Genomic DNA, 17,908 nt, shown 5'->3' on the forward strand with positions numbered 1-17,908 from the left:
ACTCGACGTAGTCAAAAGATGATGAAATGAGGGTAGCTAGGTCTCATATTTATAGCGATACCCAAGGCCCCCAAGCAAGTTCACACTTGGCCTAATGGGTTGTCTCAATCCCGAGGATTAAAAGTAATCCTCCCCTTCTTTACACTCTCGTTTAACCCTCACACTTATCCACGTGTATAGAATACTACGATAAATTCTCACCACAGGATATTATATGGTCATGCCCGTAACATCCACGGTTGTGCTCAACAAACTATATTACTTAGTGGATGGATTAGATTACACACCCAATGATTATACTTGGGAAGTTCTCAATAATCTTGCCAACGATCCAACTCTTGTCAATGAGTTTCATCAACAATATCCTCATAAAACAAGACCTACTTTGTGCCTTACAACTAGTGGAATTTGTAATTGGAGGGAGATGGTGTCATGAGACATAAAATCAGAGATTTTGGGAAGGCTCATGTTCATAACATTGTTTGGAACTATTGTATTTGTAGCATTATAACTTTTTTTATTGTAAACACCTTGTGTGATAGTTATGCATGATAACCAAATGGAAAACACACAAGCATTTGGGAAGGTTCGTTTTCATAACATTATATGAAACTATTGTATTTGTAGCATTGTGACTTTTTAAATTATTGTAAGCACGTTGTGCGATAGTTATGCATGATAGTCAATGCCGTGGAGTTGACAACCAATGCCGTGGAGTTGAGGTAACAATCCTAAGGTTGAAAAATGAATTCCCACGTATATAAGAAACTGTTTAATGAATTAAGCTTGTCACATTGTACCCGAACACAAGTAATGTTAGTCTAGACTTTATTGTGTTGTCCAAGTGAAAGTGGAAGTGGTATCTTTACAGAGCATAACATGTTGACTATTGAATTTCATTGTTAATAAGCATCTCATAATAGACTTAGGAGAAATCGGAGAAAGCATATCATTACTCCTCAGGTTTCACACCCCAAGTTTCATTTCGCTAGGGTTACTCGTTGTCTGGAAAATTGCGGTATTCATTTCTTTTCGATCTAGAAACGAGAACAGCTTTGGTCGTTTTACCAGGTATGAATTCTGTTTGCAGAACTATTTTTATATTGATGCAGAGTCGGCTTAGTGTTAGATTGACTGAACCCTTCTCTGTATCAAGGAAGGCTACTGTGCATTCATTCACGTATTCCATAAGTAAACTTTTAGGTGTTATTTATGCATTTGGTACCGTTACAATTTTGATGAGGAAAATCCATTACTTTACAGAGAACAACAAAATTGCAAAGAGATAAGAAACAATCATGTGTGAGGCGCAATGGGTGATCATTGATTAGTAAAAACTCACAAAAATATTTATCCATTAACAATGAATCCATCTAGAAGTTTATAGGATTTGACAGATTTTTGCATGTATAGACTGAAAGAATCTAGAAATTGTAGAAATTGCACATGCACCTGGTCTTTGCTTTAAGTCTTGCATGAATGCACATTTAGCCAGTATCAGATGTTGTGTGAATCATTTTAATCATGTGAATAATGATTAAGAATCGAGAATAATGCTATACAATAGCAAGATCTGAAAAAAGTCTGAAAGCTCTAAATGCTAATTTCTCAAAGGAAAAGTTTGGCACATTTTATGTGCAAGTTGCAACAAGGGCAGCCGTTTGTGGAAACTTCTAGCAATTTGGATCTCAACTTTCAAGTAGTTATCTCGTGGACATGATTACCTGCTCCAGTCACATTGCTTAATGCAGTTGCCCTCTAAGCACACAGAGGCACTAAGACAAAATCTGTAGTTTTAAAGAATTTTTTTCTTTGCTTGCTAATTTCATAGTGTATTTGAACTCTTTTCTATTTTAACTGGCATTGGCTCTTATTCGTTTGAAACAGAAAAGAAACACCCTCCGTAAATAGGAGTGTTAAAAACGAGAAATGGAAATAAATGGAAATCTTGTTGCAATTAAATGTGATTTACTCTCAGTCTAGAATCAGTTCTTTGCATATTATTTCCTTGTAGCCTGTTACTATGTGACTGAATGTCTACTTGAGTGGAGGGTACTGACTCTAATGTTTTAATTTCAGCTCATAAGAAGAAATTTCATATAACAATAAGTGCAAAATGGCTGGAGAAATTCTTAGTGTGGTTGAGGATCAGGGTTTATATGAAAATCCATGTGGCTATTGCAAATCAAATACTCCTACAAGCTTTGCTTATGGTGATCACCTTTAATATTTATTTCTGGTTTATGCTTTGAATTTGGAGTTTCATTGTAAGATTTTGTTGGGCATCTCGAAATATTTGATCTGCCTTTCTTGCTACACAAGACGCTCAATGAGCAATCTGATTCATCAATGCTGCGATGTAATCGAAATATTCTCATCAAGATATACTCAGGCCATATACATAGGTAATGTTGTCATAAAATTGGAACCAGGTGAAGGATAACCTCTCATGCCTGTGATCTTTAAAGAGGTTATAAGAGATGCCTTGTTTATAAGAACACTATTCCTTATCCATACTAAAATATGCTTCATGAAATACTGAAACTGGAGAGAGATACAAAAGACTCCAATCTTTTCCATAAAACCAGGAATTTTGTGGTTTTTTTCAAACGTCTATGTTTCTAGAATGTGTAGCGGACCCAGCATTTCTAGGGGACTGAAGCCTGCTACTACAATACAAGGAGGATTGAGAATTATCCATCTATTTGCATGAAACAACTTGGTGTCTAGGGTATTACATCCCAGTAAGTTGAGTTTTACCCGGACTCTTACCCAGAACAGAAAATCTTAGAATGTCTCTTCCTCTTGGAACGGGTTCAGACTATGATTACGGAGATTTGGTGGAATCTTTGTTTTGTGAATGTTCGGTAATTGGATCAATAAACCCACGGACATTTTGAGTAAGATAACTGAAATGCAAGATTTTATTTCTTCCATTCCTTTAGAAACGGATACTCAATGCATAATGAGTAAATATGATCACTAAGGTTGAAGTGATTGAAAAAAAAAGTCACTTCAGTAGTTTCTATTCAAATCATATGGAAAGCTGTATTTGATGTTTCACAAATTTTAGTTTGGATCCAAGTTTGCATAACGGAAGGGCCAGTAAAAAATTGTTTCATGGAAGCATTTTATTTCATATGTATCCAAATTTTAAATGCGCATATATACATATGTTCATGCCTATTGAAAAATGAAATTACAAATTTGACTTCACATTTCGTATTTTTGACCAATTTAACTTTATTAATGAAGGAAACAAACGCATGCATAAATCCATCTAGAAAAATGCTGACAAATTCTGCTCCAACAGATATGTAACATAGTGCATTTTCAATTGCTTTATTTTGGACATGTTTTCCATGTTCAAGGAGTTTTATATTGCAATGCACCAAATGCTTTCGTTGTAATTGATTTTGGCCCAATTGCTACCAGACAGAAATCTGCTTGCTCTTATGTTCTTCTATGTGTATTTTTTTGTGCTTTTGAATTTGTATGTTTTGGTCAGATGGCTGATGTCTGAAACAACAGTGGGGAACCAAGGCTCAGCAGTGGAGAGGATTCCAAAAACATAGAAAAGCCACTAGTTGCAATGATTGTCCACATGATAAGGGGAAAAATATAGGCACCACAAATAGCGAGCAGCCCCAGTTATCATAAGAGGCACTTTTTCAAGCCATAACTTGTTTAGGTCGAATGTGATAATCATCTAGGTATCACTATCCACAGTTGGTTCTTCTCTCATCTATATAGATAGGACAAAGACAAATACAGCAATAATGACAAATATCATTGAAGTGGAAATGAATAAACTTGGGTTCATCACAAGTGCAGTTAAAAGTCTCTCCTCTAACACATTTTTACCATTTGAATATAGCCTTGACTGTCCAATTTTGGACCTGAGTAAGTTAAAGAGAAATAAATTAAGGACAGGTATCATTGAAATGGACACGAATGAGCGTGGATGGATCCAAAGTGCAGCTAAAAGTCTCTCTTCTTATGCATGTTGACCATTTGAGTATAGCCTTGAGTGTCCAATTTTGGATCTTAGTACATCAAAGAGAATTATAAGTGATAGAAGGATGGATATCATTGAAGTGGACATGAATAAACTGGATCAATCCAAAAGTTGTCAAGCCAAATAAATGAAGACACACATGGCATCTGACTGTTGCACACAGCGATAGGGCAGGTCTGAACTTCATCTCATCAACTAAGGATATAGAGTGGGTGGTTTAATCATACACCTTGTGCAATCTGGAACTTGAATCTGAGAACCATTATATATGTTATTGCAATACAAAGTTATCATTCTCTTTTTAGAGAGGATTTGAATCTCTCTATATGATAATGGAATACGTTGATCAAGATGCTAACTATTAACATCTTCAAGAGGCCAAATGGCCTAGCAGACCGAATGAGAGATTGCATCTTAAAATCTTATCTCATTTTGAGAACCATAATTAAATTAATAAAACTGTCTAATGTATCAGTAAATCTTGTTATCTAAGTATGTAACATTCTAAACGTAGATGAACTGAAACTTCTGCCTTTGAAATATCTCCAACATGGGCCAATCAAAGATGAAGAGGTCTCCAAAACAAAAGTTTAGAATTTGGAGGAGACATAGTTAGGCCTCTTGATGATGAAGACTGCCATTGTCACATATCCATCCATGTACATGGAGTACTTTGCCAAATGTTTTCAGCATGGATACTACTAGGTATACTATTTGGAGATGTACAAGCAATTTTATGATAACCGTCATGACATTGGATGAGATATTTGAATATGTCACTTGTCAGGATGGAAAAGTACGGAAAACTGAAATCAACAGTCACTTCCACCTCATGCTAAAGCCCTTGGTATCATTTACCATGTACTTATTGGGATGCACCATGTGAAATGAAGTCTTTTGTAGACATCTACTTTTGTTTTTCTTCTGATGGCAACATCATTCTATTTAGGCTGGTGTCTGTATTTGCCAGTCTTCCGTGTTTTTTCTATAGCTATTGTAACTAATTAATGTTGCCAAATTTCAGGTTTATGGGCACACTCCTTGTCCCCGTATGACTACCAAGGTTGTATTCCTTATCAAATTCCCTAGCCATAACTCATTTCATTTCCCTAGGAAATTACTGATAAACCCACACTTGTTTTTTGGTTTATGATGCATCAGTTTGTTCACCAATATTTATCTTGATTTTGTAGAGCTTCTCGACAAAAGCTGGAGGAGATCTGGCATGATTCTCTATAGGCCTGAACTAGAAAATTCTTGCTGCGCATCATATACAATACGTCTTAAGGTGGACCTGTTTAAAATGTCAAAGGAGCATATTCGTGTCATGCATCGCATGCAAAGGCATGAACGAATCTTCTTTTATTCAAAATAGTTGAAACTAATCCACTTAAAAGATAGTTCCTGATTAGTCTCACTTTCAGATATTTTAAATGATTCAGGTATATACATGGAATGTATACTGGTCCTGCCTCACCAACCAAAGATAGTGTTGAAAAAAATGAGAAAAATCAATATGGCATGAGCAAGATGGATGTGTGTCGCAATGAAAGGAATGCAAATTTGGTTCAAGAGAAGTTTGTAGAGATGGATGACATTGCAAAACTTCTGACAACTGAAATTCGCCATGCTATAAAGGATTGCATTTCATCTGGTGAATACCCTGCTGATGTTGAATTTCCAACCATAAAAGTGGCACGGACTAATCAATTATCTTCGAAGAGAAGAAATGAAGTCTGTTATATGTCCAATGTTGCATTATCTTGTGCAGCAAGAATTTTAAAGCATGAAAACAGTTCTAGGATTCTCCAGTATGCAGCCCTTTCAGAAAAGAAATCAGATGCTCATCAAAAGATAGCTGTGATGCTAGCTAATTCTATTGCAGCAAAGTTGCAGAACTATGAAAGCATTTCTCATATCAAAATTGAAGCTCCCAATGGCCGCATTAACTTCATTGTAATGGGAGTAGCAGATGCAGATTCTTCAACATTAAAACGATTATGCCATGCTAACAATGTCCATGAAAAAGTGAACTGTAAGTTGAATACATCAGCTGCAACATCTAGTTCTTATGTGTCAAGGCAGCTTAATGGAAACATGATTACAAAGCATAAATTTGAAATCCGTACTAAAAGATCTTCTTTTGATGCCGAAGAGTTTGCTTTGTATAGGAGATACCAGATGGCCATTCATCATGAGAATGAAAAGGATGTTACAGAAGATGCTTTTAGAAGATTCCTGGTTGACACACCCTTGACTTTTTTGACACCTTCAGAAAATGGAAACTCGTTTTGTGGTTTTGGCTCATTTCATCAACAATATCTGATTGATGATCGGCTTGTAGCTGTTGGTGTGATAGACATATTACCTTCTTGTCTGTCAAGCAATTATTTCTTTTGGGATCCGGACTTGGCTTTTCTATCCCTTGGAAAGTACTCCGCTTTGAGGGAGATCCAATTGGTCCACGATCTGAAGATTAATTGTCCAAGTTTGGAGTACTACTATCTTGGTCATTATATACATTCTTGTCCAAAGATGCACTATAAAGTTGGCTATCATCCATCTGAGCTTCTATGTTCTGTAAGAATGCAGTATGTTTCTTTCTCAACTTTTCCCAATGTCTTTGTTTTGTTTACTGATCATACAATGATTGCTATATTGAGCTATTTGCTATTTGGAAAGAAATACAGAATTCAAATCAATGAATTAAATACTTTGGGTTACTCAAAATAAATATGACAAAAAGAAATATAAGATGACTATGCTTGTTGAAATTTGCACAAAAATATTATGAATGAAAAAAATGCATGTCTGAGAAATGTGAGTGGCAATCATTGCCAATGTCACAACTGGTTAAAAAATCCTTCATAATGTACAGCTGTGGAAAGTTAATACAACCAAAGAAATAGATTAGGCATATATTTTATCCTGTAATAGATGTTTATATTGGATATGTTACCATTGGTCGTAATAGGGGATACAAATTTCTTGAAGGGATTACCTTTGTAGAACCACAATTTCAGATGACGACATCAGAGAACATGCTCATACAGATGTTATAGAGAGAAAATGTGATCATACACCTGTTTGAAGAGACCATGACAAAGTGTCGGTTGTTTGATAGTACAGTTGTGAATAAGAGCCCAGACAATGAACCAGAGAGAGGATAATCATGATACCCATTTGCCCTATACAACCAGTGTCGTGGACATGTCTTATTTTCAATGTTTGACAAGAGCCATTCTTGAATAACCATTTCTGTATTCATCTATTTCAATTTCTATGCGAGGATCGGCTCTGTAGATGGTTCACAATGTATTTCTTGAATGGTACTTTGGACCTCCAGTCTCTTCTCCTTCATGTATTTTTATCATCCAAGATATTTGCATACCCTTTTAGTTTCTGTTTGAAAGTATATGACATGTATGTTTAACTTGTGTAATGTATCTTTTCACATCTGGTTTAAATTTTTAGTATATTTGATATATCGAACAATATGAAGGTGGTGTATACACATTATTACAGTTGTTCCTAATGCTTGCAATGAACTAAGATATTCTAATGATTTTGTTGTAAATCTTGTTTTTGATGCATCGATACAGGTGGGTACCATTTGATTTGGCACGACCATTGCTTGATAAGCAGCATTGTGCCTGTCTTTCAGATGGCTTACCTGAAAATGCTATAGGAGAAGAAGAGAAAAGCCAATCCATGGAACATGAATATTCTAAAAACATGGGAGACATGAATCTTGGCCAAGGAAGCCAAAGAGCAAATAGAATATTGTTGGATTCTAACTCAACTATAAATGATGATATCATACAGGCAGTTTTATTGAAGCTAGATGATCAATATCTAAGATTTTCGGTAGGATTCTTTGGTTTTTGGTCATGACATGTTTCTTCCAATTTATGGTCCTAATTAAGTTGAAAGATCTAATATTAGATTTTGATGCTTATGTTTCATTTATGTAGAACCTGCAAGATTGGGCAATTATGCCTCAGGAGTATATGGATGTATTAATAACAAATCTCCAGTGGTACACGAAAATTGTAGGTGCAAGGTTGGCAGCAAAGATGGCTTACATCATAGGTTGATTTAACTTACTGCTTCAAATAACTCTAAATTTGGCAGTTTAGATGTTGCCATTATATACATTCATCCCACAAAGTTAATAGATCCGTTGATGGTCACCATTCTATTGATAAATCACTGGCAATGATGCAATAATTTGGCCTGTATATATGTAGGCTATAATGAACTTAACCCATATTGTAATGTAATGACAAATCTCAACTTTGAAGCCCCGTGTACTTTGTAAAGGAAATGTCTTGACCTCTTTATTGTATTCTCTATTTTTTACATCTTTGTTTTATGATGTTGTATTCTAGCAATATGTCATAACACTCGGTTCTGAATCTTGCTAGTTTTAAATGCAACAATGATCAAGTAGGATGATATTGCCTTTCTTTGCTCACAATTTTCTGACATCAATATCTTATCTTGGACAGCAATGATCAATATCAAGGAACAAGAGTTTTTGACATGGGAATTATATTTTCTTTTCTTTTGACTTGTTTATTATGCTAACAAAATTAGTTGGAGGAAACAATAATCAAAACTATTGTATTGGTATTAATGTGCCTCCTAATGTGTGCATATCGAACGTACAAGCATCCTTCCCTTATTTTCATTGGGTGGATGAAAAGGAATATTGATTGATTATATTCTTAAAATGATGATGATTGTAGTGAAGTTTTTGGCCTTTAGAAACTAATTCTAGTAGAAGGTTACATCTTATTAGCTATAGGGATGTATCTTGCCCAACTACCAACAACTAGACTATAGAGACATGCTAACAAAAAATGGTGGTGGTTGTCGTTATGGTCATGTTGTGGTCGTCCCCTAGGGGGGGGGGCACTATATTGTGTGTTATTGTGCAATTCTTCCTCATCACTGTGGTAGGTACAACATGAAACGAGCCAACTTTTGGGTCATTTTTGGTATCATGGCAACAACGTGATTGCACTTTGCCATTTGCCATCATCAACGTATCTTTGGAATAGATATCCTTTTCATGGTTGACAAATTGAGCAAGGTTACTTATCATGTTCCAAAATGGTTTTCAATGTTCATGATATTTCAAGCACCTCAGCCATTACTAATATTTCCTTGGTGTAGATTGAAAATGCTTTTCTTGTGTATGGTGAGTGTCTATGTGGTGTTTCTCATGTACTTGAGGTGGTGTCTAGTTGTTTTAGGGAGACTATGAGTTCCTTGATCTTTTGATCAACTCTATTGAGCAAGACCATGGGGTTCTCGAACTAGGGAGGACACAAAGACTAGGAGAGCATGGACGTTAGGGAACGCGAAAGCTCTTGGATGTTTAAGGCTCTTGGGGGCCGAAAGCTCCTACGAGTCGAAATCTCGAAGGAGTCAAACGCTCCAACGAGTCAATGGCTTGAGTTGCAAGAATCTATTTCATGTGCGTGGCAGGAAGATATTGGATACTCCACAGAAGTTAAAAAAAAAACAATTGAAACTTGTCAAAGGTTAGAGTTGAAAGCTCTCTAGGACTCATCTCCTTTGTCCTCCCACTTTCACGTAGTAGCACAATGATGAATATGTGAGGTTGGCCTCAAGATAAACAAAAAATGTAATTAAGTTGAGATTATGAAATAATTAAACTTATGAGATTGAAAGAAAGCCTCTTGTTAGGCCGAAAGTTAGATTAAGAAAGAACCGTTTATAAAATAGGGTGTTCAAAGGTTTGGGTAGAAGATTACAACGCTATTAACTAAGAGTTAACCACTAATACAAAACGAGAAAAGCAAAGGTAGGGTATGTCATGAATTCATCAACATCATGGCTTCACCTAGGCTTGAACCCAAGACCTTATAATACATAATCAAGAACCCAACCATTAAGATAACCTATGATCATATGAAATAATAAAAGCTACTTCTTGTAATATACGATTATTGTAAATACTCTTGAACATTCTAGAATATCCTAGAACATCTTAGAATATTCTAGGTCTAGAACATTATAGAAATCTCTAGACTATTCTATAGGAACCTATAAATAGGGGTATACATGTATTCTCAAATCAATTCGAATCAACACCAGTCTTAAGCTCTCATCGCCTATCTTGTATCCATTCTCATTCTACTTTAATACATTCATTCTTCTCTTATCATTTCATTCCTCTCTTCTTGTGATCTCTTTATATCTTTCTTCTGTCACTCTATCTTCTGTCTTAGTTCTAACAATTTGATTCGAATTCCTCTCTCTCCTTTATCCTCCTCTATAAACATCACGAAACCATGGCTACCATCAACTCAGAAGAATATCTCACCCTTGTTGCTGAAAAGGAGAATCTTAAATCCAAGTTCGCATCTCTTCAATTAGAGAATCAAAGTCTTCTTGGAGACCTACAAAAGGTTACTGTGGAGAAGCAACAACAAGAAGATGAGTTTACGCGACGGGTGCAACAACTAGAGTCAACAATCGTAATTTTACAACAACAAAGAGGCGAAGTTCAAGGAATTATCAAGGAGCCCAAAATCAGCCTCCCCACTAAATTTGATGGTTTGAGGGCGCATTTCCGAGGTTCCTTGAATCAAGTGCGGTTGGTAATTCAAATGCATCTCATGTGTTATCCAACATATGCATCTTGAGTCGGGTTTGTGGGCACCTTATTGACTGGCATAACGTTGTTGTGGTTTGCTCTATTATTAGAGACAAATTCTCCTCTACTCCATCATTTCGAGGAATTTGTCAAAGAATTTAAGGCTTGCTTTGGAGATACAGATGGGGCAAGAACAGTGATCAACAAGATTCGTACACTACGTCAAGGTGATCAGCCAGCATCGATATATGCAACCAATTTTCATCTCATCACAAGCAATATTCCTTGGGACGAACAAGCCCTAATGGAGCAGTTTCATTCTGGTCTTCGTAGCGATGTAAAAGACTTACTTCTTACATTCCCTGAGGATCCAAAATCTCAAGATTACAGAAGCTATTAGTCGAGCAATATGGTGCGGTAATCATCTTTTTGAGCATCGATGTGAACAACAACAACAAATAACAAGATCAAGATTCACACCAACTTATACATCAGTAACGGAGTAGTCATCTCCAAGGCAAACATATAGCCTTGCTCCAACTCCAAGGCAACCACGTAGTCCAGCTCCAATGGATAGGCCTACACCCATGGAGATCGATATGACCCAACGACGTCGAGCAAACCGTCTGTGCTTATATTGTGGAGGTCCAGGACATATAGCCATTCATTGCTCCCGTAGGCCAAGACGTTAGGTAAATCAAATTCACTATGACAATAAAACTAAGTCCAACATTTTAGAAGCACTTAGTGATCCTAATATTATGAATAATCCACCCTTGTCCAATAAGTTTGAAGTCCTAAGCCAATTAGAAGAGAAGTCAAACAAATAAGTCTGGCCAAAATAGGAGCCATTTGGTTGGAGAACTCTAGATCCGTACAACCTAGTGTAGGTTCCATTTCTTCCAAGCATGTTAGTAGAGTCTTCTTAGCCCAAGTACAAGTTAGGACACCGAGTTGTCAACTTCAAGTTCAAACCCTCTTAGATACTGGTGCTAATTCTTGTTTCATGGATAGAGATTTTGCCCAAAAACATCAAATATCCTTGCATACCCTTCCTTGCCCGGTTTCTGTAGTAGTGATTGATGGAAGATAATCGAAGAGTCTGAGCCAATACACATACTCTTAGGTGATTTAGGATGTGTAGTTTCCTTTCACATAATCTGTAGCTCCGAGCATCCAGTTGTCCTTGGTTTGCCATGGTTTCAGCTACATAACCCAAGAATCGATTGGAGGCGAGAAATTTGGTGCCCTTCATCAGAAAACATCATTGTTAAGGATCGAATCCAATACTCTTCCATTAAAGAATATAGTTCTACCACTGCACCATCTCCTTTTCATCAAATCTCAACCATTACATTGCAACAATTGTCCCAACTAGGAGGAAAGGACTTGGAACTTTTCTTATTTGCAGTATCAATGCCACCTTCTAGTGGCACTCACGGGAATATCCTTTACTCAACTCAAAAAGGCATTCACATCAGCTCCTATCTTAGCGCATATTGATCCCGAAAGGCCATTTACTATTGAGGCGGATGCGTCAGAATTTGCATTGGGGAGTATTCTATCATAACCAAGCAAGGACGGGCAGTCCCATCCAGTCGTGTTTCACTCACGAAAATTTACTAATGCGGAGATAAACTACAAGGTGCACGACAAGGAGTTATTAGTTGTGGTCGACTCTTTCGAGCAATGGCGACATTTCTTGGAAGGATCGCCTCAAACACGTTCGCATTCACAAGTGGAAGGATCGCACATTCCATTTATAGATTCCTTTTATAATCTTGCGATTTTAGACAATTTTCAAAAACTTGATACACCAATATCACATGTTTTAAATAGCATGTAAATTTTGCTAATTTTTTGAGATTTAACAAGTTTCAAAATGATAATTTCTAAAATTGAATAGTTTTTCAGTAAATGTTTAAATGTTGATGGTTTGCAGATATGAAATGTAGTTAACTTAAAGAAAATCACAATGGTTAACTCAAGGCACAAGTTAAGATTAATGGTTTCACCATCTTGATGAGATTACGATTACATCTTTTGTTAAACTTGAAAATGTTTTAAGTATAAGAGGTAACATTGCAATCCTTAATGTCATCATCTATAAATTTAGTGCTCATTAACATCCATAAATTCACAACTCAAGAAAGGTAGAGTCTATTTTTCAACACGAACACGAACTCGATACAATGTATCGAGTTTGTGTTGAAAAACAGAGTTTTCAACAAGCTTTTTTGGGGGGTTTTTTAAAAAAATTACTTTTTTTTCTATTTATTTTGGTTTTTTGTTGTTTTTTTTGAAAAAAAAATTTGAGCTGTGATAAATGATGAAAAAACCAGAGTTTTCATCACAAGTCAATACAATGTATTGTATTCATGTTTAAAATTATTATTTTTCCATAAAACAAATTTTAAAAATTTTAAAAAATTAGAAAAATATACTTTAAACATGAACTCGATACATTGTATCGAATTGTGATGAAAAATCTGGTTTTTATATGAACTCAAGCTCAACTTATTTTATTTTATGTTTTTTAAGTCCGGTAAAAAAAACTTTAAACATGAATTCAATACATTGTATGGAATTATGATCAAAACTCTGTTTTTTACATTAACTCGATACAACATATTGAGTTCATGTTTAAAAATCTTCTTGTTTTTCAAATAAAAGAGGTTTTTTAAACATGAACTCAAATTATACTAAAATCTATGTTTTTACAAGAGAAAATGATGCATATCGATACTGCAGAGATGTATGTTGCATAACAAGATACCTTATGGTGAACATGTGCATCATTGATTAACAAAAAATCATTAATAATTGTGTTTATGGTAATTGAACCTTGCAAATGTCATTTACATGGTCTATAAAGTATTCTCGTGGTTCTCAATGACCACTTCAAGCACTTAATGCTGATCTTCATAGTTTGGTTCATCTGCAACAGAGAAACATTTATGTGGAACAAAGGATAACAACACGAGCATAACTCAGGTGACAAGGAAACTTGCAAGAACTCAAGGTGGGGATATTAATAACCACACATGTAGATGGCCATGAGCTAGGGTACCAATTCTGCATTGGTAAAGTTTTGGACGTGATGATGCATTAAACCTTTGCAATACATCTATCATTGACATTAGTTAGGTGGATATCATTGTGTATGACTTTACACTGACAAAAGTTCGATGTTTAAGGATAACAACGATATACATAATAAAAGAGATATTACCAAGTCTAGAAGATATCTCAGATTGAAGGTGAAGAAGATTTACTACACACAATTTGGAGACACCATTTGGTGAAGACAATGATTTGATTAGTACATTTAAAAAATGAGGAGGAAGAGTCATAATTGTATATTATCTATAGCAGTGATTCTCATGAAAAGAATGATGATATATATGCAAATAACTCCCAAATGTATTTGTTGTGCAACTATGTGTAACAAATTTAGACAACATTTTATCGAATGAAATAAAAACGTTTATTGTTTTAAAATCCTCTGCTTTTGATTTCTTTAAGATCTAAAAACTTATTAGTTGTCCTTTTTCTTTAAAAATACACAAAGTTACTTTTCGTATTTCACCAAATTTTGGCATTTTTCAATTTTACCAAATGGTGAAATTTTAAACTTTTTCATCAAGTTTTAGAGAACATGTGATACCAGTATCAAGGTGTTTTGTGAAATGGCAAAAAAAACCCCAAAATCAAACAGAATATTCCTTATCCTTCCACTTGTGCGCGATCCTTCCACTTGTGAACGCGAATGTTTTCTCATCAAATCATCATTTATAGTGATCACAAAAATCTTCCGTATTTTCAAACGGCTCTAGTGTTAAATAGGAGTCAAGCTCGGTGGGCACAATTTCTAACTCGTTTTGATTTCAAGATCATTTTTCGCCCTAGGAAACAACAAGGGAAAGTGGATGCTCTGTCTCCACGATCATATCTCACACTTCGGCCTGGAGATCTGGCCTTCGATAATCAAAAGAAAATTCTCCTAGGACCATCAAAGCTACAAGCAACAACAATTTATGCCACGCCGCTTGAATCAAGCCTTGTGGATACTATTTGGCAATGACTTCACCCTTATGATTTCGCTAAGGATGTCTTAGCCCACATTAGTCCAAGCCATGCATCTTGCTCCACATTGCAAGGGTCATCTCAACACTATCAGGAATTCAAATGGCAAGATGGCTTACTCTTTTGCAAGAATCTCCTTTATGTCCCTGATAGATCGCCCCGCCTTCAAGTATTGGAGCATTGTCATGATGCCCTTATGGCTGGACATTTTGGTATTGCCAAGACAATGGAGTTGGAGAAGCGCTCGTTTTGGTGGCCTCATTTGCAAAACTTTGTTGAAGATTATCTTCGTACATGTGACACTTGTTGTCGAGCCAAAATACCCAAGCATCATCCTTATGGGTTGTTACAACCATTACCGCCTCCAACTAAGTCGTGGCAGTCTATTTCTATGGATTTCATTATGGATCTACCACCTTCAAAAGGATTTGATACTATTTTAACAGTAGTCGATCGATTTACTAAGATGGCGTATTTTTTACCATGTGTAAAGAGCATCAGTAGTCAGGAAACCGCAGATCTCATTATGCGTGAAGTGTTTCAACATCATGGTCTTCCAAATAATATAATTAGTGAATCGTGGTCCTCACTTTATCTCTCACTTTTGGAAGCACCTATGGGCAGGCCTCAAAATTTCCTACAAACTCTCTTCGACTTATCATCCACAAACTGACAGACAAACAGAGCACACAAATCAAACGCTCGGGCAATATCTTCGTTGCTTCATCAGTTATCAACAAGATGATTGGAGTAATATTTTACATCTTACTGAGTTTTCATACAATAACACGGTACACTCTTCTACCAAGGTTACACCTTTCTTTTCCTACACCGGCAACGATCCTCGATGGTGTATCCTAGATCTTCTCGCACAAAACCCTAGTGCTGAGCATCAGCTTCATCAACTACACCGGATCCAATTAGCGTTATATTCACATCTTCAGACAACTCAAGCACAACATAAGACTAATGTAGATCGCCATCATCTTAAGTCTCCTTTTAAGGTTGGTGACTGAGTATGGTTGCTTCGTCGTCACATCAAGACTACTCGACCATGTGAGAAACTTAATTACACATGCGGCTTCACCTAGTCTTTCATAGCTCTCTTTTGGAACCTTGTCGCACCTCTTCCATTCCTAATCGAGTTGTGCCACCTCCGCCCCCTATCCAACTTGCTGACGGCCCCAAATATGAGGCAATTGTTATTCTTGATTCTAAGATTGTGCGTAATAAGCTCTATTATCTGGTTGGTTGGGTAGGCTATCCTCCGAGTGATCGCACTTGGGAAACCATGCAATAATGTTTTTAATGCTTAAGCTCTTGTCGACAACTTCCATCACCGCCATCCAAACAAACCAGGCCTTACATTGTTAAGGCCAACTTCCGCTCGTCGTTCTCAAATGGGAGATAGTGTCATGAATACATAAACATCATGGCTTCACTTGGGCTTGAACCCAAGACCTTGTAATACATAATTAAGAACCCAACCATTAAGATAGCCTATGATCATATGAGATGATAAAAGTTATTTCTGGAACATTCTAGAACATTCTAGAATATCCTAGAACATCTTAGAATATTCTAGGTCTAGAACATTCTAGAACATTATAGAAATCTCTAGGCTATTCTGTAGGAACCTATAAATAGGGGCATACATGTATTCTCAAATCAATTCGAATCAACATCGGTCTTAAGATCTCATCGCCTATCTTGTATCCATTCTCATTCTACTTTAATACATTCATTCTTCTCTTATCATTTCATTCCTCTCTTCTTATGATCTCTTTATATCTTTCTTCTATCACTCTATCTTCTGTCTTGGTTCTGACAGGGTAGGGTTGATGCTTACGATGATAGTGAGTCTAGTGGTCCATTGACCACAACTACTTTTGATAGCTATGATGCCCCAAATCGGAGTAATGTTCTCGGTCAATTTGTCCTCCCTTCGAAAACCCTCCTTGATGCCGTCACGTAACAAGCTCAGTAATGTCGGAGACCATGTCATCCATCTAAGAAGAAGAGGAGATCGAAAAGGAGAAGTGAAGGAACAGTATACCTTCATGACAAAATGCTAAAACCCAAACGTGGGAAATGGGAGACCTCCATCTCCTCTAAGATGTTGAAACCCCTAAACAAGGAAGAGTTGAAGAAGAAAAGAAAACTAGAAGTGAAAATTGCGAAAGGAAATCCCAAATTGAAGAAGAAAACCTTGAAACTCCAAAACTCGAAGAAGAAGCCAAATTGTACTCTCTTCCCCTACTTTTATAGGGAGGGGTGCCTTATTTGCATTTAATGCAATTATTCCTCTTTTTCTTCGAAAAGCAAAAGGGGAATAAATGCTCCTTAAAAACGTTGGTGGTTGGACTATCAAAGAATCAAACTCTACACCCCCCTTGAACTAAGTGAGAATGGATATAATCATTTGACTATTCACTTCTAATTATGTTTTATAAATCATATGTTGAGAATCAAGCTCAACCTAGTCTAATGTGTGAACACGCCATTTGAGAATATATGAGCACTCAGTGATCAAAAATCACCATTACTCTCTACACATTAACTATGTGTCATAGAATCATATTCTATGACACATAACTAATGAGCTCAATATTCCCCATGACTAATGAGTCTCCAACAGTGCTGGACAAAGTCCTTTGAACAGTGTCAGTGTTCCGGTTACGGTGGGACTTTTGTCGACCAATGTGGGATGGGGAAGAGCCGGAATTTATTTCTGTTAGAATTTTCCAAAAATTGAAATCTAGCCTATTCATATTTTTCGAACCGGCTATTTATGGAATTCTTATATAAAAAATGTTTTAAAAAACGTTTTTATGTTTCTTTACCTTGAATTCCCTCTTTCCTCCTCAACCCCCTTTTTTCCCTAAAACAGGCAAAGCCCCCCGCCCTTTTTCTGCATAGCTTCATTTTGTTTGCTCGTGTTTCGCCATCGCTACCAGGCCCCAAGGTATTCTCTCTCTCTCTCTCTCTCTCTCTCTCTCTAATTCTTTTGTTCATCCTGCTTGTGTGTATGTAAGTCTAATTCTCCATTTGCTCTTGTTTCTCCATGGCTACCAGACAAATGGAGAAGGAAGAGCTCCTTCTCCATTTGCTCTTGCTTCTCTATGACTGTTAGGAAAATGGAAAAAGAAGAGCTCCTTCTCCATTTGCACTTG

At 36.4% G+C, this 17,908-nt stretch overlaps 1 protein-coding gene across 1 annotated transcript; it reads left to right on the forward strand.

Annotated features, from left to right (window-relative positions):
- The first annotated feature begins 1,099 nt into the window (after window positions 1-1,099).
- LOC147852586 (arginyl-tRNA--protein transferase 2-like) lies at window positions 1,100-8,357 on the forward strand. Its single transcript, XM_087333058.1, has 6 exons — window positions 1,100-2,213; window positions 5,043-5,081; window positions 5,212-5,362; window positions 5,461-6,609; window positions 7,621-7,885; window positions 7,993-8,357. The coding sequence occupies exons 1-6, from the start codon at window positions 2,117-2,119 to the stop codon at window positions 8,113-8,115; spliced, it is 1,824 nt and encodes a 607-aa protein (XP_087189184.1). The 5' UTR covers window positions 1,100-2,116; the 3' UTR covers window positions 8,116-8,357.
- Window positions 8,358-17,908: the final 9,551 nt, after the last annotated feature.

This window comes from Azolla caroliniana, unplaced genomic scaffold (genome assembly GCF_043228905.1).
Source record: "Azolla caroliniana isolate FFs.n. ecotype wild unplaced genomic scaffold, voAzoCaro1.0.p SCAF_17, whole genome shotgun sequence".
In the NCBI taxonomy this organism is placed as follows: domain Eukaryota; kingdom Viridiplantae; phylum Streptophyta; class Polypodiopsida; order Salviniales; family Salviniaceae; genus Azolla; species Azolla caroliniana.

Bases quoted from the DNA above. Each gene is read 5' to 3' on its own strand.
- LOC147852586 (XM_087333058.1), top strand. From the start codon at position 2,117: ATGGCTGGAGAAATTCTTAGTGTGGTTGAGGATCAGGGTTTATATGAA. The intron at 2,214-5,042 runs GTGATCACCTTT...GCCAAATTTCAG, and splicing joins TCCTACAAGCTTTGCTTATG to GTTTATGGGCACACTCCTTG. The intron at 5,082-5,211 runs GTTGTATTCCTT...TTGATTTTGTAG, and splicing joins GTCCCCGTATGACTACCAAG to AGCTTCTCGACAAAAGCTGG.